This window comes from Mus caroli, chromosome 12 (genome assembly GCF_900094665.2).
Source record: "Mus caroli chromosome 12, CAROLI_EIJ_v1.1, whole genome shotgun sequence".
NCBI lineage: Eukaryota > Metazoa > Chordata > Mammalia > Rodentia > Muridae > Mus > Mus caroli.
In genome coordinates this window covers 47,205,698-47,230,286 of record NC_034581.1, presented here as the reverse complement: position 1 = coordinate 47,230,286, position 24,589 = coordinate 47,205,698, and the positions used below count along the sequence as shown (strand labels likewise).

At 39.3% G+C, this 24,589-nt stretch overlaps 1 protein-coding gene across 1 annotated transcript in view; it reads left to right on the top strand.

Moving 5' to 3' along the window:
• Nucleotides 1–24,589, top strand: part of Hectd1 (HECT domain E3 ubiquitin protein ligase 1) — an 88,734-nt gene that overhangs the window by 17,867 nt on the left and 46,278 nt on the right. The window contains exons 3-16 of the mRNA XM_029484816.1: nucleotides 4,188–4,422; nucleotides 6,968–7,195; nucleotides 8,065–8,346; nucleotides 8,447–8,717; nucleotides 9,906–9,982; nucleotides 10,063–10,161; nucleotides 12,179–12,293; nucleotides 12,811–12,985; nucleotides 15,890–16,028; nucleotides 16,161–16,331; nucleotides 19,374–19,596; nucleotides 20,201–20,464; nucleotides 20,569–20,645; nucleotides 22,851–22,985. Of these exons, the coding sequence (XP_029340676.1) occupies nucleotides 4,188–4,422; nucleotides 6,968–7,195; nucleotides 8,065–8,346; nucleotides 8,447–8,717; nucleotides 9,906–9,982; nucleotides 10,063–10,161; nucleotides 12,179–12,293; nucleotides 12,811–12,985; nucleotides 15,890–16,028; nucleotides 16,161–16,331; nucleotides 19,374–19,596; nucleotides 20,201–20,464; nucleotides 20,569–20,645; nucleotides 22,851–22,985 (2,491 nt within the window). The remainder of the gene's footprint in view (nucleotides 1–4,187; nucleotides 4,423–6,967; nucleotides 7,196–8,064; nucleotides 8,347–8,446; nucleotides 8,718–9,905; nucleotides 9,983–10,062; nucleotides 10,162–12,178; nucleotides 12,294–12,810; nucleotides 12,986–15,889; nucleotides 16,029–16,160; nucleotides 16,332–19,373; nucleotides 19,597–20,200; nucleotides 20,465–20,568; nucleotides 20,646–22,850; nucleotides 22,986–24,589) is intronic.

Sequence of the window (24,589 nt, the reverse complement as noted above, 5' to 3'; positions counted from 1 at the left end):
TAGGCTAGTCTTTAGAGCTAGCTAGCTTCAAGGATCCAGTCTCCTCCATCCATGGCCGGGATCACAGGCTAGCCTTCATAGTCAACCAGGATTTATGTGGGTTTTGATGATCCAAACTCCAACATGTCAAACTTAACTGATGAACCATCTCCTCAGCTCTCCACAGTCCACTTTAAATAGTCTTTTGAGACAGGGTCTCTTACTAGCCACAACCTCACATGAATCCTTCTTGTTCTAGCCATTCGAATGCTGGATTTTAGGTAGTTTAGCTCCTACTACCTTTAGTGTATTTATATGATCGGTTCCCATGCGTGGTTGCCCTCTTCCTCTTGTGTCCCTCAGGTACCCTGTACCAGATAGCCTCCTTCCCTCCATGGATATCCTTCTCAGCATTAGTGCTAGGCACATTTTTATATGGATGTCTAAGAGTTGAAGTGGTCCTGTGTTAGAGTTTAAAAGAATGGAGAGAAGCAAAAAGACTGATAGGGGTCAACGGATTCCTTGGATGTGTAGTTTTGGGGAATGGGAGAAAACGAGGATGATTCTTGGGTTTAGGCTTTCTGATTAGTTGACATTAAATTGTGAGGAAAATTTGGGCCTATAGAGACATAAAGCAGGTACTGTGTCTTAGATGTACTTACATAACATATCAGTGCTAATTCTAGTGGGAGACCCTGATAGGGAGTTAGTCTGAGGTACAGATAGGCAATTTCTTAGCACTTTCAAAGAGACCTTGTTTAGATAGATAATTCAGCCTGAGCATTATGGTTACTGAACAAGCTCTTAAATATTTTTTTGTGAGCAAGCTCTTCACTTTGTGAGCCTTGTGGTATGTGGGTTAGGGTTAGGATTAGGATTAGATACAATCCACAGTAAAATAAAGAGTGAACAAAATCAGTCAAATAATAATAGGAGAGAAGGGCTGGAGAGATGATTCAGCAGTTAAGAACACTTCCAAAGGACCTGAGTTCAATTCCTAGCAACCACACGGTAGCTCACAACCATCTGCAATGGGATCTGATGCCCTCGTCTGATGTGTCTGAGGAGAGCGACAGTGTACTTACTAACATAAATGAATAAATAAATCTTAAAAAAATAATAATAGGAGAGAAGAGAATGAACTCTTGGAAAGAGATTAGAATGCATAAGCTAGAGGCAAAAATGATATGTTAAATATTTATTGCAGACAGTAGGGGAATTTTAGGTACAGTAGACATTTAACATTGATGTCATAAACTTATAGTGAGGTCAGTTTTCTTGATTAAGCAAACGTTTTTAGTTTATTTTTAGCAGTGGATTCAGACCATAGTGAATTGTGGTTGTAGTCAGGAAGTGATAGATGATATTTGAAGGACTTGTTTGTTTGTGGATGGTATTCAAGTACTAGATGACTAATAATACAGCTGAATTTTAATTACCTATCAACAACCATGGGCTTTTCTGAAATGAGGGCAAGAAATTTCCTCACCATTTTATGCAACCCAGTAAAATTTAACTAAAGAAAGAAACCTAAGGGGCTGGTGAGATGGCTCAGTGGGTAAGAGCACCCGACTGCTCTTCCGAAGGTCCAGAGTTCAAATCCCAGCAACCACATGGTGGCTCACAACCATCCGTAACGAGATCTTGGCGCCCTCTTCTGGAGTGTCTGAAGACAGCTACAGTGTACTTACATATAATAAATAAATAAATCTTAAAAAAAAAAAAAAAAAAAAGAAACCTAAGAAAGAAATCCATCAACCAAGGACTGAAGAGCCAGTAAGTCTTCTGCAGAGGCAGTGTGAAATCGGGAAGTCAAGCGGAGCGCGTCGGGGAGGAGTACGCATTCCTAACTTTAGGCTTTAGGCTTGTATGACTTTCACCTAACATAACTATAGTCCTTCTAGCTAGCCTGTATGAGCTGGCTCCATGGTTTAGGAGCACTAGATCTATTCCAGAGGACATTACTTCAATTCCCAACACCCACATGGCAGTTCATAACATCTATAACTCTACTTACAGGGGCTCCAACACGCTACTGGCCTCCGTGGGCATCAGGTACCAATGTGGTACGCATGGTGTACATAGACAGTCACATAAAATCAAATTAACTTTTAAAATGTTAATTGATTTTTGTGTGTTTACGTATGTGTGTGTGTGGGGGGGGCACACACATGTGGAAATCGCAGGTTGACACAGGGAGTCTTCCCAGTCATTCTACCTGTCTCAAAAATACTCCACTGATTGGCTAATCTATCTGGCCACTGAGCTCTGGGGCATCCCCTGGCCTTGTCTCTGTCTCCTTAGTGCTGGATGGGATTATAGACATATGCCACTGGATCTGCATTCACAGTCTCATGCTTCTGTGGTAAGCACTTTACCCACTGAGCCATCTCCTCAGACTCCCAACTTAGTAATTTTAAATGCATATGAATATACTCCTAATGCTTTAGTGTTGAAAAGTACAAGTACCCAGTGTGGTGCCGCACGCCTTTATCCCTAACACTTGGAACACAAAGGGAGGTGGATCTCTTGAGTTCAAGGCCAGCCTGGTGTACAGATATAGTTCCAGGACAGCTAGGGCTACACAGAGAAACCCTGTCTCAGGGGAAGAAGGGGAGGAGGCAGACACACACACACACACACACACACACACACACAGAGAGAGAGAGAGAGAGAGAGAGAGAGAGAGAGAGAGAGAGAGAGAGAGAGAGAGAGAACGTTTCTGGGTAAAAAAATCAACTATACATCAGGTGTTTTGTGTTTTCACTTAAAAATCTCATGAGCAAAAAAGCATAGATGAAGAATATCCTGGAGCCTTGGAATCTCAGCCCATGGTTAATTCCAGGCTAGCCTGGGCTACATAGTAAAACCTTGTCTCAGAAAACAAAAAGGGGAAACAAAGTATGCAAAGTAGATTTTCATTATGGTTGGCATAAAATAAACTGTGTATTATATAGAGTATCTTAGGTTTGTTTGTTCCTCAGAGATAAAGTTAATTACACTGAAAATTAGAGACTCTATGAGGTTAAAACTTCATAGACTGACCTTGAACTCAGATATCTTCTTGCCTCTGTCTCCTGGGATTAGAGGTTGTGTCTGTATTCCAGCCAGATCACACAGACCTAGAAAGTCTTTGGATGAGATCCCTTGCCAGAGCAGCCATGTTACTGGATTAAATTCTACAGGTGCTGAGTTAACTTTAATGTCTAATTTCTCCTTTATGATAACCATGTAAAGTAGGTGTTATTTATATACTGTCTTTGCTTTTCTTTTTTTTTTTTTGATTTTTAATATTTTTATTACATATTTTCCTCAATTACATTTCCAATGCTATCCCAAAAGTCCCCCATAGCGCCCCCCACTTCCCTACCCACCCATTCCCATTCTTTTGGCCCTGGCATTCCCCTATATTGGGGCATATAAAGTTTGCAAGTCCAATGGGCCTCTCTTTCCATTGATGGCCGACTAGGCCATCTTTCGATACATATGCAGCTAGAGACAAGAGCTCCGGGGTTCTGGTTAGTACATCATGTTGTTCCAACTATAGGGTTGCAGATCCCTTTAGCTCCTTGGGTACTTTCTCTAGCTGTCTTTGCTTTTCTAATGAGGAAATAGGCCTATAAAGACTACAGAGCTGTTATTTTCTGCTTTAATCCAGTTGTTGAGGTTTCAAAGAGGTGCCTGCTTATATAAAATATGAACTGTGGCTGGTAAGATAGTTTAATGGGAAAGGTGCCTGCTCTCAACCCTGATGTCTGAGTTTGATCCCCACACGATGGAAGGAGAGAAGTGACTCCCACAAAATGTCTTCTGACCTTTAACTCCTGAGCTATGACATGTGTGCACTTAAATGCGCTCATGCACACACACACACACACACACACATATATATATATATATATACACCCATGCACTCATACCTGGTCTTGAAGTAAAGGGATACATTAAATGTTATATCCACTGGTTTTATTAGGTTTAAGGAACAGGAATACTTAACTATTTGAAGGAGATTAACATTTCAAAATAGTGCTGTTGCTTTAAACAGTTCCAGCTTGGTATTTGCCCAGTGATGAAATTTGGGTGTGAGTATTGTAGAGGAAACAAAATAATGTGAAAATACTACCTAATGTTTACATATAATATTGAAAATAATGTTGTTAATGTTTTGTTTAGTAATCCTAATTGTAATATGATTTCTTTCACTGTAGATGTCCACCTCGTACTTTCCTGCCAGCTCTCTGCAAAATTTTCCTTGATGAAAGTGCTCCAGACAATGTCTTAGAGGTGACAGCCCGTGCCATCACATACTACCTGGATGTTTCTGCAGAGTGCACCCGGAGGATAGTGGGGGTGGATGGAGCTGTAAAAGCACTTTGTAATCGCTTGGTGGTGGTTGAACTTAACAACAGGACCAGCAGAGATTTAGCTGAACAGTGTGTAAAGGTAAGTACAAATAAAAAGTACATCTTACTGAAAAAGTCAAAATCTCTCATCATTTTTCTTTGAGAGTGGTTGACAATAGTCTTAAGTGACAACCATTGTGGTATCAAAGGTTCCTTAAAGGTTGGGAAATGAAATCTGGATGACGGCTAAAGGTAGAGAGATATGCTTCCTGCTTTGCTTGGGGGGTTTTAGTTCTGGTCGTCACTAGCACTTGAGAGAAGTTATTCATGCTTTTACCCAGAGTTAATTGTGTATAAAAATAGTAACAAAGTTCACCATGACAAATACTAGTACCCAGTACAGGCAGAATTCTGAGCATTTTTAAGTCATCATGGTAGTTTTGTGCGTGATACCATTAATATTGTAGCTATTTTACAGATGCAAAAAATCAGTGCACTTGAGCAGGTAGTCGTGACAGCAGAGATTTGAAGATTAGGAGGTCTGGTTTTAGGACTGGTCGACTTAGTTATTTTATTATCGTCTCATGAATAATCTGTTTTAGTTGCCACCAAGATGGCTCAGCAGTTATGAGCGTTTGCTGTTCTTACAAAGGACCAGACTGGTTTCCAGCATCCACATTGGATGGCTAACAGCCACTGTAACCACAGCTCTAGGGAGGATCTAATTTCTCTGGTCTCCATGGGCACCTGCATTTGTGTGAGCATGTATACACAGAGATACGCACACACGCACACACACACACACACACACACACACACACACGCTCCTTGTAAGAATTACTGTAAATTTTGTGCATCTTTGAAAGTATCAACACCAATTACGTCGTTTATTAGGAATATTTAGCGCATACTTTTGGATTGTTTTATTTTGTATTTTTGAGTCAGGGTCTTGCTGTGTAGCCCAGACTGGCCTTGAATTCACCAACTGAGCTACATCTCAGTTCCCTATTTGAGGTTTTTGAGACAAGGTTTTGTTATGTAGGCAAATTGGCGTTGAACTCAAAAGATTTTTTTTTTTTTTTTTTTTTGGTTTTTCGAGTCAGGGTTTCTCTGTGTAGCCCTGGCTGTCCTGGAACTCACTCTGTAGACCAGGCTGGCCTCGAACTCAGAAATCCGTCTGCCTCTAAAGGCGTGCGCCACCACGCCTGGCTTTTGCCTGTTGTTTCTAGGTATTGAGAATGTAGGTGTGTGTGCTCACTATACCCAACTAAAAGTTTCTTTTTTTTCCCCCTTTTTGTTTATGATGAGCGTTATAGGCGAGTGCTTTGCCAGTTGAGTTATATTTCCAGCCTGTTTTCTAAAGTTGAGACCTACAGTTGAAAGGATGGTACAGTTAACATCTTCTGTTCACTCTGATTTGCCAGTTAACAGTTTTTCTTTTCCTCTACTTCCTTCTCTTCTTTAGTCCCTTCTCTCTGATCCCTTGAAGATTAGTTATGTTCATCACAGCTCATATATAAATATTTTAACACATATATCCTAAGAATGATAACATTCTGTCAAACTACAGTGTTACTATTCTTTGTAAATCAAGTGAGTCTGTTACATACAGTATGCAGTTGGTAGACTCTGGTTGCCAAACATGTTTTTTGTTGACTGAAAAAAGTACTCAGGATTAAATCTTATAATTGATATTATTTTTTCATTTTTTTTTTTCCCTAGACACTGTCCTTTTTAGAGAGTCCACGACAGTTATATTTTATGATGCTCTTTATTGTAGGTTTGGCTATGATTGATTTTATTTTATTTTTTTGATTGTCTGTTTTGAAACAGGGTCTCACTGTGTTAGCTCCCGCTGGTCTCACAATCACAGAGAGCTCCCTGCCTCTAATTTCCTTCTGAAAACTTTATTTATAAGGTGCTATGCTGCTGCTTTTGTTACATAATTCATATTTTATAGCATTGGAAGGTATATTTTGTAAACTATTATTGGTAGTTTGCTACTTCAGAAACAACGAATAATCCAAAGGACCACAAAAACAAAAACAAAAAATAACAACAACAACAACAAAAACCAACAACCAGAAAAAGGCCAGAGACCCTCGTTTGGTTATTGGTTCCAGTCCAGCCGCCAGCGCCTAGGAAGAATAGCCAAAGGTGTACTTCTCAAGCCCACTGAGGTCAGGGGTGGGGTTGTTCATGTCTCCTGAGAACAGCCAGGAACATCACCAGTGACATCACTTGTTTAGAGCGCTGAGCTTGGACCTTGATGAGGTTTGATACACTGACTTTCTGTTCTTTCTTTTCTTTTTTCCCCACGTGCTTAGTTAGCATTGTACTCTTTTGCAGCCAAGGATGGCTTTGAGTTCCAAATCCTCCTGCCTGAGTCCCTCAAGTGCTGGCATGGCAGACTTGCATCACCCTACCTGGTTTATATCAGTTATTTTTTATTGATTATAGGTTGCATTTATAATACATTCCCTATATTGGCCTAAATAAAAGTTGGCTTGATATAAAATTTAATTTCACATGTTTTACTGTTTGAATGTAGTCACTGAATTTGGAGCGTTTGTTATGTTTTCTGTGATTCTGATAGGTTCAGTTTAGCGTTGCTGTCCTCTACTAATCTTGTGTCTCTGTTGCAGGTGCTGGAACTGATCTGCACGCGTGAGTCAGGGGCAGTCTTTGAGGCTGGTGGTTTGAATTGTGTTCTCACCTTCATTCGTGACAGCGGACACCTCGTTCATAAAGATACATTACACTCTGCGATGGCTGTGGTATCGAGACTCTGTGGCAAAATGGAGCCTCAGGATTCCTCTTTAGAAATTTGTGTAGAGTCTCTATCTAGTTTATTAAAGCATGAAGATCATCAGGTCAGTAAAGTGCTGTTGTATACATTTAGTTTTCAAAAGGGGCTTTAAATGTTTCCTCTTTAGAATACATCGGATACATAATAATTTGAACTTTTCATTTTACTTATCTAATATTTCTACCCTGTAAGCCTTTGGGAGGGCAGTGGAATGTGTTATAATGCAGGCGTGGTGGTGCAGGACTTTAATCCTAAGCACTCAAAGCAGAGAGAGACAGGCACATCTCTGAATTCCAGGCTGGGCTAGGCTAGTCTACATACTAAGCTCAGGCCAGACAGGGTTACAGGCTAAGGCACAAAATAAAACATTTAATTATGAAAGTAATATATTTAAAATTTAAATGTTAGGGGAATACTATTTTTATAGCTGTGCTTGTATTCAGTCACAGTTTGTTAATTTAGTGCAATATTTACTGAAAATAATAAGCTAGATCTTACCAAAGTAAAATAACCTAGTATTTATATAACATTATTTGTAAGCTTTTGTGAATTACCATGTTAGAAAATAAAACTAGAATTTTCATGCCTTTTCTAGTGTAGATCTATCTCACCTCACATTCATAGATTATGTTGGCAAATTGCACATACTAAGTTAATCTTTCTGCGTTTCTACTACTTACATCCTTTATATGTCCTGCCTCTCAGCAGACACGGTAGCATTTTTAAACTGTTTAATAAATGAGGAAACAGCCTTTGACAGGTGTGTAACACTCTCAGATTATGGAGTTAGCAGTGTATGGCGCTGTCATTCAAGCCCCATAGGGCACGTACTATATCACTTTGCTCTGGCTGCCTTTCATTGGTGTGTACATTGAGATGACTTGATGCTAATCTCAGGAGGGAAGTTTTATTTACATTGTTGTACACTGTTAGGTTTCGGATGGAGCTCTGCGGTGTTTTGCATCACTAGCAGACCGGTTTACTCGTCGTGGGGTAGACCCAGCTCCATTGGCCAAGCATGGATTAACTGAGGAGCTGTTATCTCGAATGGCAGCGGCTGGTGGTACTGTATCAGGACCATCTTCAGCATGCAAACCAGGTCGCAGTACCACAGGAGCCCCCTCTGCTGCGGCAGATTCCAAATTGAGTAACCAGGTGTCGACAATTGTGAGTCTCCTCTCCACGCTTTGCAGAGGCTCTCCACTAGTAACGCACGTAAGGATGCTATTTGGATCTTTTGGTTTTTGACCTTTTGGAAAAAGTGTTTTTGATTAGTGGCAAATATATTAGGTGTTTTCTCCCATTCTCTTTTTAGGATCTTCTGAGGTCAGAGCTTCCAGATTCAATCGAAAGTGCATTACAGGGTGATGAAAGATGTGTGCTTGATACCATGCGTCTGGTTGACCTCCTCTTGGTGCTGTTATTTGAAGGACGAAAGGCTTTGCCTAAGTCTAGCGCTGGATCTACAGGCAGAATCCCAGGACTGCGGAGATTGGATAGTTCTGGGGAGCGCTCCCATCGGCAGCTTATAGACTGTATTCGAAGTAAAGATACTGATGCTCTCATAGATGCGATTGACACAGGAGGTCAGAACTTTTTCTGTTAAATATAACATTTATAGCCAGGTTGTACACACTTTTTGTCCCAGAGGCAGGCAGATCTCTGTGAGTTCAAGGACAGTCTGGTCTACAGACCAAGTTCTAGGACAGCTAGGGCTACACAGAGAAACCCTGTCTCAAAACAAAACAAAAGCAAAAAAAAAAAAAAAAAAAAAAAAAAAAACCCAAATAAGTAAACAAATAAAGAAAACCCATAAGATAAGGAAGTATAGATTATTCCTAGTTGATAGCCTTTGGGCAATATGCTAAGCAGTTGTGCTAAGCTGGCCATTAACTAGATATTCTCTCCTCATATAGTTGGATAATTATCAGCCTGATGCATGGTAATGCTTGAGTATGGGTTTGTTGACAGTCTGATGGAAAGGTTCTGGCCAGTTCTTTCTCTTCTCCTCTCTCTGTCTCTGTCTGTCTGTCTGTCTATAATGTACCTATTTAAATTGTTATTTTATGTGTGTTGGTGTTTGCCTGCATGTATGTATGTGCACTTTGCTTGTGTGACCCTTAGAGGTCAGAAGTTGGATCTCCTACAACGGGGGCTTCTAGGTGGCTGTGAGCCACTGTGTAGGTAGTGCTGGGAACTGATTGCTCTTTGGCAAGCACAGCAAGTTCTCTTAGCTTCCATGCTGCCTCTCCAGCGCCTATCCTGGAATTCCAATACAGACTTTAAGTACTAGGGTTAAGAAGGTGAAGGTGGATGAGAGCTTTTCAAAGGAGTGTCATTATTTTTTCCATTCTTATTCACTTTTATATTTAGTGTTTAAAATGATGATGTAATTCATCAATTATTTGATACCCCCTCATCTTCCCTCCAATTCTCAACAGTTTGACTTCGTAACTCTGGCTAGCCTAGAGCTTGAGAATGTATAGTAGACTTGTAGTAGGCATAAACTTGTAATACCTCTCTTGCCTCTGCCTCATGTCTGCTGGGGTAACAGGTGTGTGCCACCACGCCTAGACTAAAGTTTTTAATACTTTTTCTTAGATGACCTTAGCTTTGTTGATTATTTATAGTTGACCTCAATATGCAAAATACCTTATTTCTGTAGTTAATAAAATATTCATATCAATCTATCAATCTTTAAATTTGTTTAAACTTTAGAAAAGTTGAGTGTTATTGGCCTAAAAAATAAAAAGTTTTTTTTTTTTACCTTTCAGCCTTTGAAGTCAATTTTATGGATGATGTGGGTCAGACTCTATTAAACTGGGCCTCTGCATTTGGAACTCAGGAAATGGTAAGATGATAAAAGGTGGTGTTTAATTAAAGTGTTGAAATATTAATAGAGCAACTTTGTGACTCTTTATCATCTTGCAGGTAGAATTTCTTTGTGAGAGGGGTGCTGATGTTAATAGAGGCCAAAGGTCCTCATCATTGCACTATGCTGCATGTTTTGGAAGACCTCAAGTAGCAAAGGTAAAATTTGGATTAAAAAAAAAAAATCTTTAGTTACTTATCAGGTGTGTTTGTATGTGTATGCCATGGTGTTTGTGTGTGTGTGTTTACATGTGTATGCCATGGTGTGTGTGTGTGCATGTGTATACCATGGCATGTGTGTATGTGTGTGTATATGTGTGCCATGGCGCATGTGTGCACATGTGTGTGTCGTGTGTGTGTGTGTGTGTGTGCCATGGTGTGTATGTTTGCATATTTATGCCATGGCATGACAGGTCAGATGACAACTTGCAGGATCAGTTCTCATCATGTCAGTCTCAGGATTTGAACTCAGGTCACTAGATTTGGTGACAAGCACCTTTACCCCTTTAGCTATCTGAATAGCCCCATGCTTTTAACGCACTATTTTAACCACTACATGGTTCAGAAATTAGAATGGTAAAAGATTTCATTCAGGTAAGTGTACGCTTCATGCTGCCTGTATCTGTTCCTCCCATTTCTACTGTAACTGGTTTTAATTCGTTTTTAAAAATAGATTTAGTGTTTCTTAAACAAAAATGTATAGTATCTTCCACTTTTGAGATTCCTCTCTATAATTTGAGAAATTGAAATCATAAGCTGGAGAGATGGCTCAACAGGTAGAACACTTGGCTCCTTTTCCAGAGGAGCCAGGTTCAATTCCTAGCACTGGTACTGCTCACAACCTTCTGTCACTGTAATACAGGGGATCTGACAGTCTCTTAGGGCATCATATATAGGCATGGTGCACAGATACACACCCATATGTGTAAAATAATAATAAAACATTCAAAAACCTAGAGGTTAAATGAAAAGTGTTCCCGTCAGATATGTCCTATGGGACTTGACTCTGTTTATTTGAGATAATTTGCCGTAATAAAAGGTTACTCTACTCTGAAGTCAGTGCACCTGGATTCAAGTCTCAGCCCATGTTCACAAAGCCACTGGGTTTGTTTTGATGTCTTGTCTGTACAGTGGTTGCACTGCTGTCAGAATTGGGAGAACTAGAAAAAATATAGTGCATGCGGATCCCTGCATATCTCAGGTGTTGGAGCGATAGCCGCCATCTTGACCATGATAGAGATTCTGATCATGATCCTTGGGTGGCTTTTCTTTCTAACTAGAGAAAGGCAGTCTCTTGACATGTAGAGACTAGCAATTTGAAGTGGCTGATTTTTAGAGAGAGAGCCAGACCTTTGATGGTACTTCAGTAATAGTAAACAAAGCAGGTCTTTATTTTAGAGAGAATCCTCTCCCTGCAGTCCCATTCTGGGGATCAGACCTAGTGTAGAACATTTGGGGTCTACTCTGTTTCAGCTATTTTTAAGTTGTATCGGTTCCATCATCATAAAAGAAGGGTTTGAGCCATTATGATTAACTAGACTCACCATGAGGTTATAAAACATTTAACAGGACACAGAGGAAAGGGGCAAATCTTGATGCATTGTTTGGTCATGGAACTGGTAAGTGATGCTGTGTAGAACATGCTGGGACTGATTGCCTACCATAAACCAAGCAGTACTTCTGTTACATAAAAACCGGGAGGAGTTCGAAGAAGTGACAGAGTCAGATCTGAGTTATCTTAATTTAGGGATGGTAAATCACTAATGAAATTATGTATACTTTTTTGAGATATGAACATTTGCTTTTAAGGTGATAGGTACAAGGGGAGGTGGGTATTAATTAGTATCTGCCTTTTTGATGATTTTTTTTAATGTATTTTTTTTTTACTTTTATTTTTTATGTGTTTGTATGCTTTTGTGTATGTATGTGCACCACTTGTGTTCAGGAGCTGTTGTAGGTCAGAGGGGGTAGGATTTCCTGCAGTGAGAGTGACAGGTGGTTGTGAGCCACCGTGGCATTGTGGGCATCTCTGAGATCCATGCGATCCCAGGCCCTCTGAGAGCAGTAAGTGCTCCTGACTGCGCAGCCGTCTCTCCAGCTGCCAGAAGATCTTTAAATTGTAGAGTTGAATGATTGAAGAAATGTTGTATTTAAATGAAATGCTTTTCTTTATAAGACTCTGTTACGGCATGGTGCAAATCCGGATCTCAGAGATGAAGATGGGAAAACACCATTGGATAAAGCTCGAGAAAGAGGCCACAGTGAAGTAGTGGCAATTCTCCAGTCTCCAGGTTAGCTATGTGTTCTTTCCTTTTAGGCCATTTGGGTTTCCTGTGAATTTCTACAGACATCCTAACATTATATGAACGCATTGTCCTTAGAAAGCCAAATAATTTTATATATTATAGAGTGTGTGTGTGTGTGTGTGTGTGTGTGTGTGTGTGTGAGAGAGAGAGAGAGAGAGAGAGAGCGAGCGAGTACTACAGAAAAGTCAGCTCTTCCAGAAGAGACATGTTTGTAAACACTGAATCTTCTCTCTGGCCCCGTTTCTGTTTCTGAGACTGGATGTATAAATCAGAATGAAAAAAAATTCTAAATTTAAGGGGTTGTCATATAACAAATAATTTTAGAAGCTCTGTAAATAGAATAATTTGAATATTATTTTTAAGTTTTCAGTGTAGGTAGGGCTTTTTTGTTGTGTTCAAAATTGGACCCTGTTCTAGGTAATTTAGTTTGAAGTGAATATAAATATTTTTCCTTGAAGAAAATTGCATTTCAAAAAGTGTTCTTTAAAATAATATTTTGTAGGTGATTGGATGTGTCCAGTTAATAAAGGGGATGACAAAAAAAAGAAAGATACAAACAAAGATGAAGAGGAATGTAACGAACCCAGAGGGGATCCAGAAATGGCACCGATGTACCTGAAGAGGTTACTGCCCGTGTTTGCACAGACATTTCAGCACACGATGTTGCCTTCAATAAGGTAGCTCTTCACACTGCACCTAAGCAATACTGATAAGTGATTACACCCGCTTTTCAGAAGGATCTGGGATTTGTTTTAATATCTGAAAACATGATATAAATTAGGCTGGAAATATGAACATCATCTCTTCTGGTTTATTTTATTTTGTATTTTGTACTATGTAGCCCTGACTGACCTGAAACTCACTGTGTAGACCAGGCTAGCAATTCACAGAGATCTGTCTGCCTGCCTCTTACTCCAAGAACTGGCCTTAAAAGCTGTGCACCACCACACCTGGCTTCTGGTTTAAGAGAAAATGTTTGAAAGTTAATAGTCCTGAAATCTAGTATCCCCAAACAACCATGTGTCATGTTGGTTTGATTAAGTCAGGGCTATATCACTCATAACTGTTGTTGACCCTTTAACCTGCAAATTTCATTTTTCTTAATTATTAAATAATATTCCACGGTATATATTCACCACATTTTCATTATCCATTCTCCAGTTGATGGAAATCTATGCTGTTTCCATTTCTTGGTTACTATAAATAGAACAGCAGTTGAGCAAATCACTCTAGAGTATGATATAGAATCCTTTGGGTATCTGCCCAGGTGTGGGACAGTGGGATCATAGATAGATCTGTTTCTAGCTTTTTGAGGAATTGCCACACTGATTTCCACAGTGGCTATACTTAGTTTTATTTCTACCAACACTGAGTAATTGTTTCCCTTTTCACACATCCACATAGGCATTTGTTTTCCTATCTTTCGTGAACTCTCTAAACATATCCATGCTCCAATTTTTTTTTTTGTTTGTTTGTTTGTTTTGAGACAGGGTTTCTCTGTATAGCCCTGGCTGTCCTGGAACTCACTCTGTAGACCAGACTGGCCTTGAACTCAGAAATCCACCTGCCTCTGTCTCCCTAGTGCTGGGATTAAAGGCGTGCGCCACCAACACCTGGCCATGCTCCAATTTTTGAGTTCTTTTTTTCATGGTTAGGTGTTTTTTCCTCTGTATATTCTAGGTACTAGCCCTGTCAGACGTATACAGCAACTGTCTCATCAGTACCTTGATGTCCTTTGCTGTACAGAAGCCTTTTAGCTTCATGGTGTCCCAGGCTAGCAATCATCATGCCTGTAACTGTGTATTAGAACTATAGGTCTGAGCCACCACACTTGGGTTTCTGGCCTTTTAAAAATCAGTTTTCAAGTGTGGATGCTGAACGCATATGCATTCAGTCTGTATAAAAGTGTTTAAGTGCTTAGATGGATTAGTCTCTTCTGTGTATTAAAGGAAAAAACTTGCTTTCCCTAAATGATGCTATTTTTAATGTAATAGAAAAATACTTTTAAGAGAACTTAATTTATAAAGTAGTGTTAATTAGGAAGTTTGTATCACATTTATATGTATGTATAAAAATATGCTGATAAAGGAAAGTGAATTCAAATGGATTTGTTATTTCTATTTTCTTAAACATTCTTCAATAACAAAACCTACTTCATGTGGTTTGCTGTATGGTTTAAAGAGTTGTAATGTTTCAAAATATGAGGCAGAAAGAATTCCTGCCTCATAATGGGTCCAAGTGTGTATGTGTGAGAGAGAGACAGGCACAGAGCCAGAGAACAGGAGACTAATTTTTACACTGTTCTTAATTCATTATCTAAAACTACTGTACTCAGTAATTTTTCAAAAATGTAGCAGTCTTTGACTAATCCCAATAAAATTGTCTGACCTCTGTCCACTCACTTTTTTTTTTTTTTTTTTTTTTTGTATTTCAGCTTATAATAATTTAGATTTCTATTCAGAAATTGTGATGTTAAGAATTCAGCTAGACAGGGTTAGAATGACCAGGGATGTAACTCTGTTAGAGCACGTGTTCCTAGTGCACACACACACATATACTAATGTATGTAATATAAACGTACATTATATAACATTATATATACCTGTGTGTGTGTGACTTTAATCCCAGCACTTCGGAGGCAGAAGCAGGTAGATCTATGACTTTGAGACCAGCATATTTTCTATAGATTGAGTTTCAGGGCAGCCAGAGCTACATAGAGAAACCCTGTCTTCAAAAACCAAAAAAGAAATCCCCAACCAATCAACAAAAACAAACAAACAAAACTGATGGGTGGTGGCGGTCCTGGTGCAGGGAGAGTCAGTGAGGGAGACACTGGGATGGCAGGAGTATATTGCCACTGGATCCTTCTGTCTGGTCACCTCAAGGGTAACTGTACTATAGCTTGGTGCCTAGAGTATTGTTAGGTCCTCAGGATAGAATTAAATGGATTGCAGTGAGTCGTATAACTTTTTTTTGGTAATTTTATGTATTTTAAAAGAACAGGCCATTTGTAAAATGGAACTTGATTGTGTGGCTTTGGGTGCCTACTGTGTTCCCAGTGACAGTAATGAAGGATGGGAGTTAACAAAGCATTTGTAACTGGGAGATTAGTATCTTGTGTCTTTGTTTATTTGAGAAATAGCTACAATGAGTGTGGAGTTTTCAAATTGCCGAAGAGCGAAAGTAACTAAAAAAATATTTGACTAGAGCTTTGTATTTTGAGTTATAGGAAATTTTCGGTTAGTAATAACTCATACCAGTTCTCTTTGCTTTTTTACTCCTTTTTAAAAAATTAACATGCTGTTTCAGCAGCCAGGCTGGTTAAATGATACATAAAACAGCATTTAACAAGATTATTCAGGACAATTAGTTTTGATTAACAACGTATTAATATGAAGTAAGCCAACTAAAAAGTAAGCATAAACTGTTGTCATAGCATGGAGTTTTAATTTTTTGCTATTCTCAAGTATATCCTCTTTATTAGCACTTATAGAATTGTTGGAAAAACGTTTTTACTAATGCATAGCCAAATATCTAATTTGAGCTTTTTGTTACATAAAATTCTTTTTTCCCTTCTTAAGGAAAGCCAGTCTTGCTTTAATCCGAAAAATGATTCATTTTTGCTCTGAAGCACTGTTAAAAGAAGTTTGTGATTCTGACGTTGGTCACAATTTGCCCACAACACTAGTGGAAATCACTGCAACTGTCCTTGATCAAGAGGTTGGTTTCTCATCTTCCTTTGTCGCGTCATCCATAAGTAAAAGCATTGCGCTGACATTCAGATGGCCGCTGTGTTGAGCGCTCTTTCCCGTGACTTCCTTGCTCTCATCTGCTCCCCCTTTCCCTCCCCAGGATGACGATGATGGCCACTTGCTGGCTTTGCAGATCATAAGGGATCTAGTGGATAAAGGTGGTGATATTTTTTTGGATCAGCTCGCCAGACTTGGTGTAATTAGCAAAGTGTCAGCTTTGGCAGGCCCTTCTTCTGATGATGAGAATGAAGAGGAATCAAAACCAGAAAAGGTGAGTGGTCCTGGTTGTTATATTGAGAACAGGGTTTGTTTTGTTTTAAAGGAAACGTGTGTGTGTGTGTGTGTGTGTGTGTGTGTGTGTGTATGCATACATACACACATACATACATATACACACATATATTTTAAAGGTTTATTTATTTATTTTGTGTATATGAGTACACTGTAGCTGTACAGATGGTGGTGAGCCTTCATGTGGTTGTTGGGAATTGAACTTTTTAGGACCTCTGCTCGCTCCAGTTGGCCCCACTCATTCTGGTCTCAACTCCACTCACTCAGTCCCTGCTTGCTCTGGCCCAAGATTATTTATTATTATACATAAGTACACTGTAGGTGACTTTAAATGCACCAGAAGAGGGCATCAGATCTCATTATGGGTGGTTGATGGGAATGGAACTCAGGACTCTGGAAGAGCAGTCAGTGCTCTTAACTGCTGAGCCATCTCTCCAGTCCCTGCTTTATCACTTTTTATAGGTACTTATGTGTGTGTAGATTTTTTTGGAGACAAGATCCCATCTAGCCGCTAATTCTCTTTTGTTGAGGGTGAACCTGAGCCCAGCCTCCCAAGTACTGAAATTTACAGGCACAGCCACCACAGCCAGCCTGTGTATGTTCATTCAAAAATGTTTGGAGATCAAAGTATACACGGTATATAAAGTATATACTGTTTAAACCTAGATACTCTATCAAAACACCCCAGCACAACCTCTTACGTTGTGTCAAATATGAACGATATTTGGAGGTTGAACCCCAGAACTGTCAAAAACAATCATTACCTACAACTAATATTTAATAGGAAGACAGTGTTCAAAGTTTCTTGTCCTTAATAGCAGTGTCTCCATTATACCCCACCGTGTTTCTGACCTGGAATTCAGGCATGCATACTGTTTACAAAAAGATGTCAGGGCCTTGGTTCAGATTGTTGGGACCAGTTCTTGAATGAAAGACCTGTAGATGGGGTGGAAGGTGCAGAACTTAGGCGTAGGATGTATTAGGCCCTGACTGAGTTCAGTCCACAGCACCCTACCACAAAGGAAAGAAAGAGGAAAAAAAAGTCATCTCAAGGATTAGATGGTACTTTTTTTGGTTACAAACTAGAATTAATGCACTGTAAATTCTCTATCAACTATAATCCATATCTTGCAATTAAAAAAAAGATGTTAATACTATGTTGTTACTCTGCTCCCTCAGTCCCTGCTTGCTCTGGCCCAAAGATTTATTCATTATTATATACAAGTACATTGTAGCTGTCTTCAGACACACCAGAAAAGGGCATCAGATCTCATTACAGATGGCTGTGAGCCTCCATGTGGTTTCTGGGATTTGAACTCAGGACCTCTGGAAGAGCAGTTCTCTTAACCGCTGAGCCATCTTTCTAGCTTTCAACCCTTGGTTTCTTGACAGACATCTCAAAATGTAATTCAGGCTGGATTTTAACTTCCTGTGTAGGCTGTTCTTAAACTTATGATCTTCCTGCTTCTGTATCCTAAGGGTGGGATTATGGGCACATGTCATATCTGACATATTATCAACTCTACTTTTTAATATTTAACTATTATGTGTATATGGTATGCTCAGAGGATACCTTTCAGAAATTTGTTCTCTCCTACCACCATGTGGGTTCCAGAGGTTCTCGGGTTGTCAGACTTAGCAACAGGAACCCTCAAGTGATGAACCGTTTCACCAGCTCTATTCTCATTCTCCAAATGTCAGTAAAAATTGTAGCTTCTAGGCTAAAGTAAAATGTCCTTATAGATTAATTTTATTTCAGTTCTTAAAAATCATTTTCTAAGCCAGAAGTATAAGGTCATCTTTGGATCCCTACCCTTTGAGGTACATGATACCCAGTCTTGGCTGCGTGAGACCCTTTGTCAAAAACAGTTTATTTGATTTACCTGATTAGGAACTGGTGTTTGGAATCTTATTCATATATTTATTTTTCTCATGTATGTATGTATGTATGTATGTATGTATGTATGTATTCGTTCATTTTGCATCCTAGTCACTGTCCCCTTCTTTTCACACAGTTCCTCTCCCCATTCCACCCCTCTCCTTCTCCTGAGAGGGTGGAAGCCTCCCCTGGATATTCTCCCACCCTGGCACATCAGGTTTCTGCAGGGCTAAGCGCATCCTTTCCCATTGAGGCAGACAACACAGCCCTGTCAGGCGAATGGGATCCACAGACAGGCAACAGCTTTAGGGACAACTTCGGCTCTAGCCGTTGGGGAGCCCACTTGAAGACTGAGTTGCACATCTGCTACATATGTGTTCAGGACCTAGGTCCAGCCTGTGTTTGCTCTTTGGTTGGTGGTTCAGTCTCTGAGAGCCCCTAAGACTTTCATTTCTTTTTAATATATAACTGGCACATAATTACATTGTTGGATACAGCATAACATGATTAGTATATTCAACGTGTGATGATCAGATCAGGGTGATATACGTTTTTACTTCAAACGCTGGATTTTTGTGTATATTGAGATTCTTCAAGACTCCTAATTCTAATAAATTGTTGTAGATTTGGTCACCCTGCTGTGCTGTAGAAAATTAGAACTTTCTATATGTTGTACCTATTACCCAACTTCATTGTGTTTCCAGTCCCCCTCCCCCCTTTCTGTCTTAGAGGCCATTTTCTTCTTCTCTTCCCAAATACTATTTTAATTTTCACAGAAGTGAGAGCTCATGGCAGTCACGATTTTCTGTGTCAGATTTATTTCCCTTAACACACTCTGTGCTCTTGTGTTATGCATGGTGTTGCAGTAACAGGATTTCATTCTGTTTATTTAAATAGCTGAGTAATATACCAGTGTGTATAATCTGCATATGATATAATTTACATAGTTATTATCTTAAGATATTATTTAAAATTTAGTTAATAGGTAATTAGTTTATTATAATATGCATTGAACTTCAAGCAACTAATATATTTTAGATGTCTTAATTATAAGCCTGGTTCATATTCATGTTTTTTAAATGCTTGTGAATATTTGAATTGAAATTATTGCAAATATTTCATGGAATCATTCTACATATTTAGGAAGACGAACCACAGGAAGATGCTAAGGAATTGCAGCAAGGTAAACCGTATCATTGGAGAGACTGGTCAATAATTAGAGGAAGGGACTGCTTATATATTTGGAGTGATGCTGCAGCTTTGGAATTATCTAATGGCAGTAATGGATGGTTCAGATTTATCTTGGATGGAAAACTTGCTACCATGTATTCAAGTGGTAGTCCTGAAGGTGGATCGGATAGTTCAGGTAAAACTCTAATTAAAAGTATTTTCTTAGCTTATGCAATGTGGTTTTATGGCTCATAGTTTTGCCACTGTTGTTGATATTCTTTTTCTTTTTTCTTTTTTTTAAGTAGAGAAAATCACTTGTACTTGTACTGTAGCATGGCATGGTGATATATATCTGTAATCCCAGCATATGGGAATTAGAGACAAGATGATTAGGCATTCAGTATTATCCTCAGCTGTATGGTGAGTTAGAGGACAGCCTGGACTATCTAAAACCCTACTTCCAAAAAATTAAAAGATGTATTAAGAAAATACTTCTTTTCCTTGTTATGTGCCAAGGAACACTGCTGTAGGTTCTTTTAATCTCATCATTTCTTTTGTTATGAAATGGTTAATTGCATGTGTTATGTAGATGTCTCGTTACATCTTTTCTCAGAAGCCTCATTTGTAGTTACCAAGAAAAAAACATGTCTGGAGAGTTGGTTTAAGCCTGAGCTAGGTTAAAAACTCAGAAGGTGCTGGAGAACAAAACTCTTCATACTGACTTTCTAGACGTTACATTTCAGTAAGCCGGTAGATTTGAAACAGCAGATTTTTTTAAAGCAAGTATTTTGTCTTTATAGAAAGCAGAAGTGAATTCTTAGAGAAGTTACAAAGAGCCCGAGGCCAAGTAAAGCCATCTACTTCAAGTCAACCTATACTGTCAGCACCGGGACCCACGAAACTGACCGTAGGGAACTGGTCATTAACATGCTTGAAAGAAGGAGAAATTGCTATTCATAACTCAGATGGTCAGCAAGCTACAATACTGAAAGAAGATTTGCCTGGTTTTGTATTTGAATCTAATAGAGGAACTAAACATTCGTTTACTGCAGAAACCTCTCTGGGTAAGTGTGAGGCTGAGGGCTCTGCAGGTGAGATACTGTAGTATAAGAGAGTGCACTCTGTGAAGTAAGTGCTTTGACTCTTTGTGCTGTCCCCTCCCTCTCAGGTTCAGAGTTTGTGACTGGCTGGACTGGCAAAAGAGGCAGAAAACTCAAATCCAAGTTGGAGAAAACAAAGCAAAAGGTACAGCTGTACAGTTTTCTGTCCCCCTTTTATGCTGATTGGTAACTCACAGTGACAGCTGATGAGCATTGAAAAGGCTCAACACAATCTCAGCTTCCCTAAGAGAACATTTTTAGTTATGCCTTTTCTCTTTGTTAATTTTACCCAACATTGTGTTTAGCTTAAAATCCATGAAAATTGGAATTAGTGAGAAAAATAGTGAAACTTGAGTTTCATTTTTGGTTTTCCTGCCAGGGAGATGACTCAGTGGGTAAGGGTGTTTGCTGTCAACCCTGACAGCCTCAGTTGGTCCAGGAAACTCAACACTGGAAGAAAACGTACTGTCAGTTATCTCCATGGTACACACGTGCATACTCACAGTACATAATAAACTAAAGATGATCATGTCGCTTCATAAGCCCAACTCAGTACTTCAGAGTGGTGCAGCTTAACTGCTTGGTTCTTGATTTAGATCATTGTAATGCTTGTTTTGATGGCTGACTTAGCTGAACTTAGGATGCTAGAGACCAGGAGCCTAGGAGTATAGTGTAGAGCGTCTGCCCAACCTGGCTCCTGGCATATCCACACAAATCAAGCCCAAACCTAAGCACTTAGAGACCAGAGTATTAACTTTAAAGTTTTATTTATCAGATGTACATTGTTCTTTGAAAGCATGGCTAGTTGTTAAGGCTGGTGGCATGGGCTTATAACCTAGCCACTCAGGAGACTGAAACAGGAAGATTGTAACAAAGTCAAGCTTGCCTGGGCTACAGAGTGAGTTCAAGGCTAGCCTGAGTAACTTAGTGAGATCCATCTCAAGAAGTAAAGAGAGGAGTGGGGATGATAGTTCAGTTGAAGAGTGCTTGGATTTACACCCTCCCCCCACCCCCAGTACCAAAAAACCCAAGTAAGTAAAATAGGCCAGTATAAGGCTGCTGTTATTTTACCAGTTGCCCTTAAATTTGGCATATTGGAAAGGGAAATTAAAATATCAGAATGAACATTTTTTGGTGACAAGTAGGTGTATCTTATCTATAATGGTTATACAAAATAGTTTTTGCTTCTTTAGACATAGGGTTTCACTATGTAGGTGGCTTGGAACACACTATTAGACTGGACTCAACTCTCAGAGATCTGCCTGCCTCTGCTTTCCTGTGTGCTAAGGTTAAAAGCTGCCTATCCCAGGAAATACTCTAAAAAATACAGTGTATGTGGCTGCTTGAGATTAGGGAAAAGATAAAATAGTGAGTTTTAGTTGAAGCAAAAAACCCCATATTTTTTAAAAATAAAAGTAGTAGTGGTAAGGCATGCTGACTGTGCCTTTGAGTTGAGGCAGGTTGATTGTGAGTTCTAGGCCAGCTATAGCGAAAGTTTGAGGCCAGCCTAGGCCATCTGTATCACAAGATACTCATTCTGTTTCTGTTGGAAATATTCTGGGTTATCCTGAAGATGTGTCCTGATTGTAGAGTTCTTCTAAGAATTTATCTCTGTTTTTAAAGATCAGTCTAGAGCCATTAAGATGTTTCAGTGAGTAAAGGACCCAGATTTAGTCCTTATCCTCTGTAGCTACGTGATTATCATCATTATTATTATTTAATTATTATTGTTTTGCCTTTGTGTGCTTCTTTTGAAAAAGCATAAGGTTAGATATTACATTCAACTCAATATATATTGAAATATTTCAGACAGAAATATCTTACTCACTGGAAGTTCTGTCATATACTTTTAATCCCAGTACTTGGGAGGTAGAAGAGGGAAGAGTTCTGAGTTTAAAGCCAGCCTCCTCTATGTAAGAGTTCCACGACAGCCTTTTTAGGGGAGGGTTGGTGTTCATTTGTATTTCTAATTAGTTAACTGTGAATAAGCTCCTTTTTTTTTTTTTTTTTAAAAAAGAAAGGACACTCTAGGACATTCTAAAGAGTTATTTTAGTAAACATTTAAAATCTACTAGAGTGTCTTTCTAGCACTTAGAATGTGTAAGTGAGAATAACAATGGTGTGGAAGCTGACACGGGACAAAATGGTCCTTTTTTGTTAAGTTGTGTGGAGGTGAGGGTTGACCTTGACATTCGTGTTAGGCAGACTTCTGACTGTCCCCACAGCCTCACAGTCTCATTTCTTGACAGTCCGAGCAAGTGCCTGGGAGGAGGGGGGCGGAGAATGAGCTCAGGAGTGGTTAAGCTGCTAATCGTCGTGACATTTATAATTACTTTGCTTACTTCGTTAGGTACGAACTATGGCTCGAGACTTGTATGACGACCACTTTAAAGCTGTTGAAAGCATGCCTCGTGGGGTGGTGGTGACACTCAGAAATATAGCAACTCAGCTGGAGTCATCTTGGGAACTCCATACGAATAGACAAGTATGTCAAGCTCTTTTGTTTTCAGATTTTTTAAAAGCTGTGTTTGTGTGTTTTGCCTACATGTATATGTCTGTGCACTGCACGTGTGTTTGGTGCCCACAGCGGTCAGAAGGCATCATTACTCAGAAGCCCTAGATGTGCCGATACAGATAGCTGTTTCTGTGAACCACCACGTGGGTACTGGGAGCTGCACCTGGAGCTTCGGCAAGAGCAGTGGGTCCTATCCTATGACCCGCCCAGTCTCTCCAGCCCCTGCTTTTTATTTTATTTTATTTTAACTGCAATTTTCTTGCTGAATTTCTCTTATTTTACTGGCTTTCTTTTCTACATTCAAGGTTGATTTTCTTACTTCATTCATCTGCTTTTATGTTTCTTGCGTGTTGTCCCTGGTCATCTTACTAGTTTGTATCTTTGAACTCAATTGTTGAAGATTTATGGTCTTTTGACTTAGGATTCATGGTCACCTCACATTTTGCTTTTTTGTACCTTTTTTTTTTTTTTTTAAAGATTTATTTATTTCATATAAGTGAAGACACTGTCGATGTCTTCACACACACCAGAAGAGTGCATTGGATCCCCATTACAGATGGTTGTGAGACACCATGTGGTTGCTGGGATTTGAACTCAGGACCTCTGGAAGAGCTCTTAACCACTGAGCCATCTCTCCAGGCCCCGCTTTTTATTTTTTTGAGGCAAGTTTTTGCTTTGTAGCGCTGGCTAGCCAGGCTGGCTGCAAACTTTAGGAAATCCTCTGACCAAGGGCTCCCACATGCAGAGATTACTGGTAATTGCCACTGTGTCTGACTTACCTGCATGGCTCATAATGGTCTTGAACTCATGATCTTCTTATCTCATCCTCCCAAGTGCTTGGGTTTCTAGGTTTGTATGTTTCATCTCAATCTCTTGGTTTTGAGGTGAATAATGACTTTTCAGTTTGCGTTGTATCCTCTTCTTGCCCTGCTCCTTACCTTGTAACTTTTATGTTGAGTAGTGAGTAAGAGCCAGGAAGCTTACACTCCACAAACAGGTCTTTCTCACACCTAAGTTTAGTGTGGTTGTGTGAGGCAGGAAGAGTTTTTATGTTTATGGTGTTTAAAAGATATTTTTGTTTTATGTGTATGAGTGTCTACCTTCGTGTGTGTAGATTCCAGCAGAGGTCAGAAGTGGCCATAGGGTTTCCTGGAATTGGAGTTAGGGATGGTTGTGAGCCACCATGTACATGCTGGGAAGTGAACCCAGGTTCTCTGCAAGAACAATAGGTGCTCTAAACCAGAGCCATCTCTCTAGACCACAAGTTTTATGTTTTAAAAAAGGGGCTTTCATGATACATGACAGTTATATGAAGATCAGATGTTAGCTTTGTTGAATTCGTTTTATTGTACATACGATGCTTATTCATCTTCATATTTTCTGTGAGTGCTTAGCAGTATTGTAATAAGCAAGGCTTAATAGAAGTGCTATATATATATATATATATATATATATATATATATATATAGTACAGCAGGACTACACAGAAATTATGTAACTTAATGTAACCTAAAATAGTAGGGCTGGAGAGATAGCTCAGTGGTTAAAAGTATACATTGCTTTTGTAGAAGACC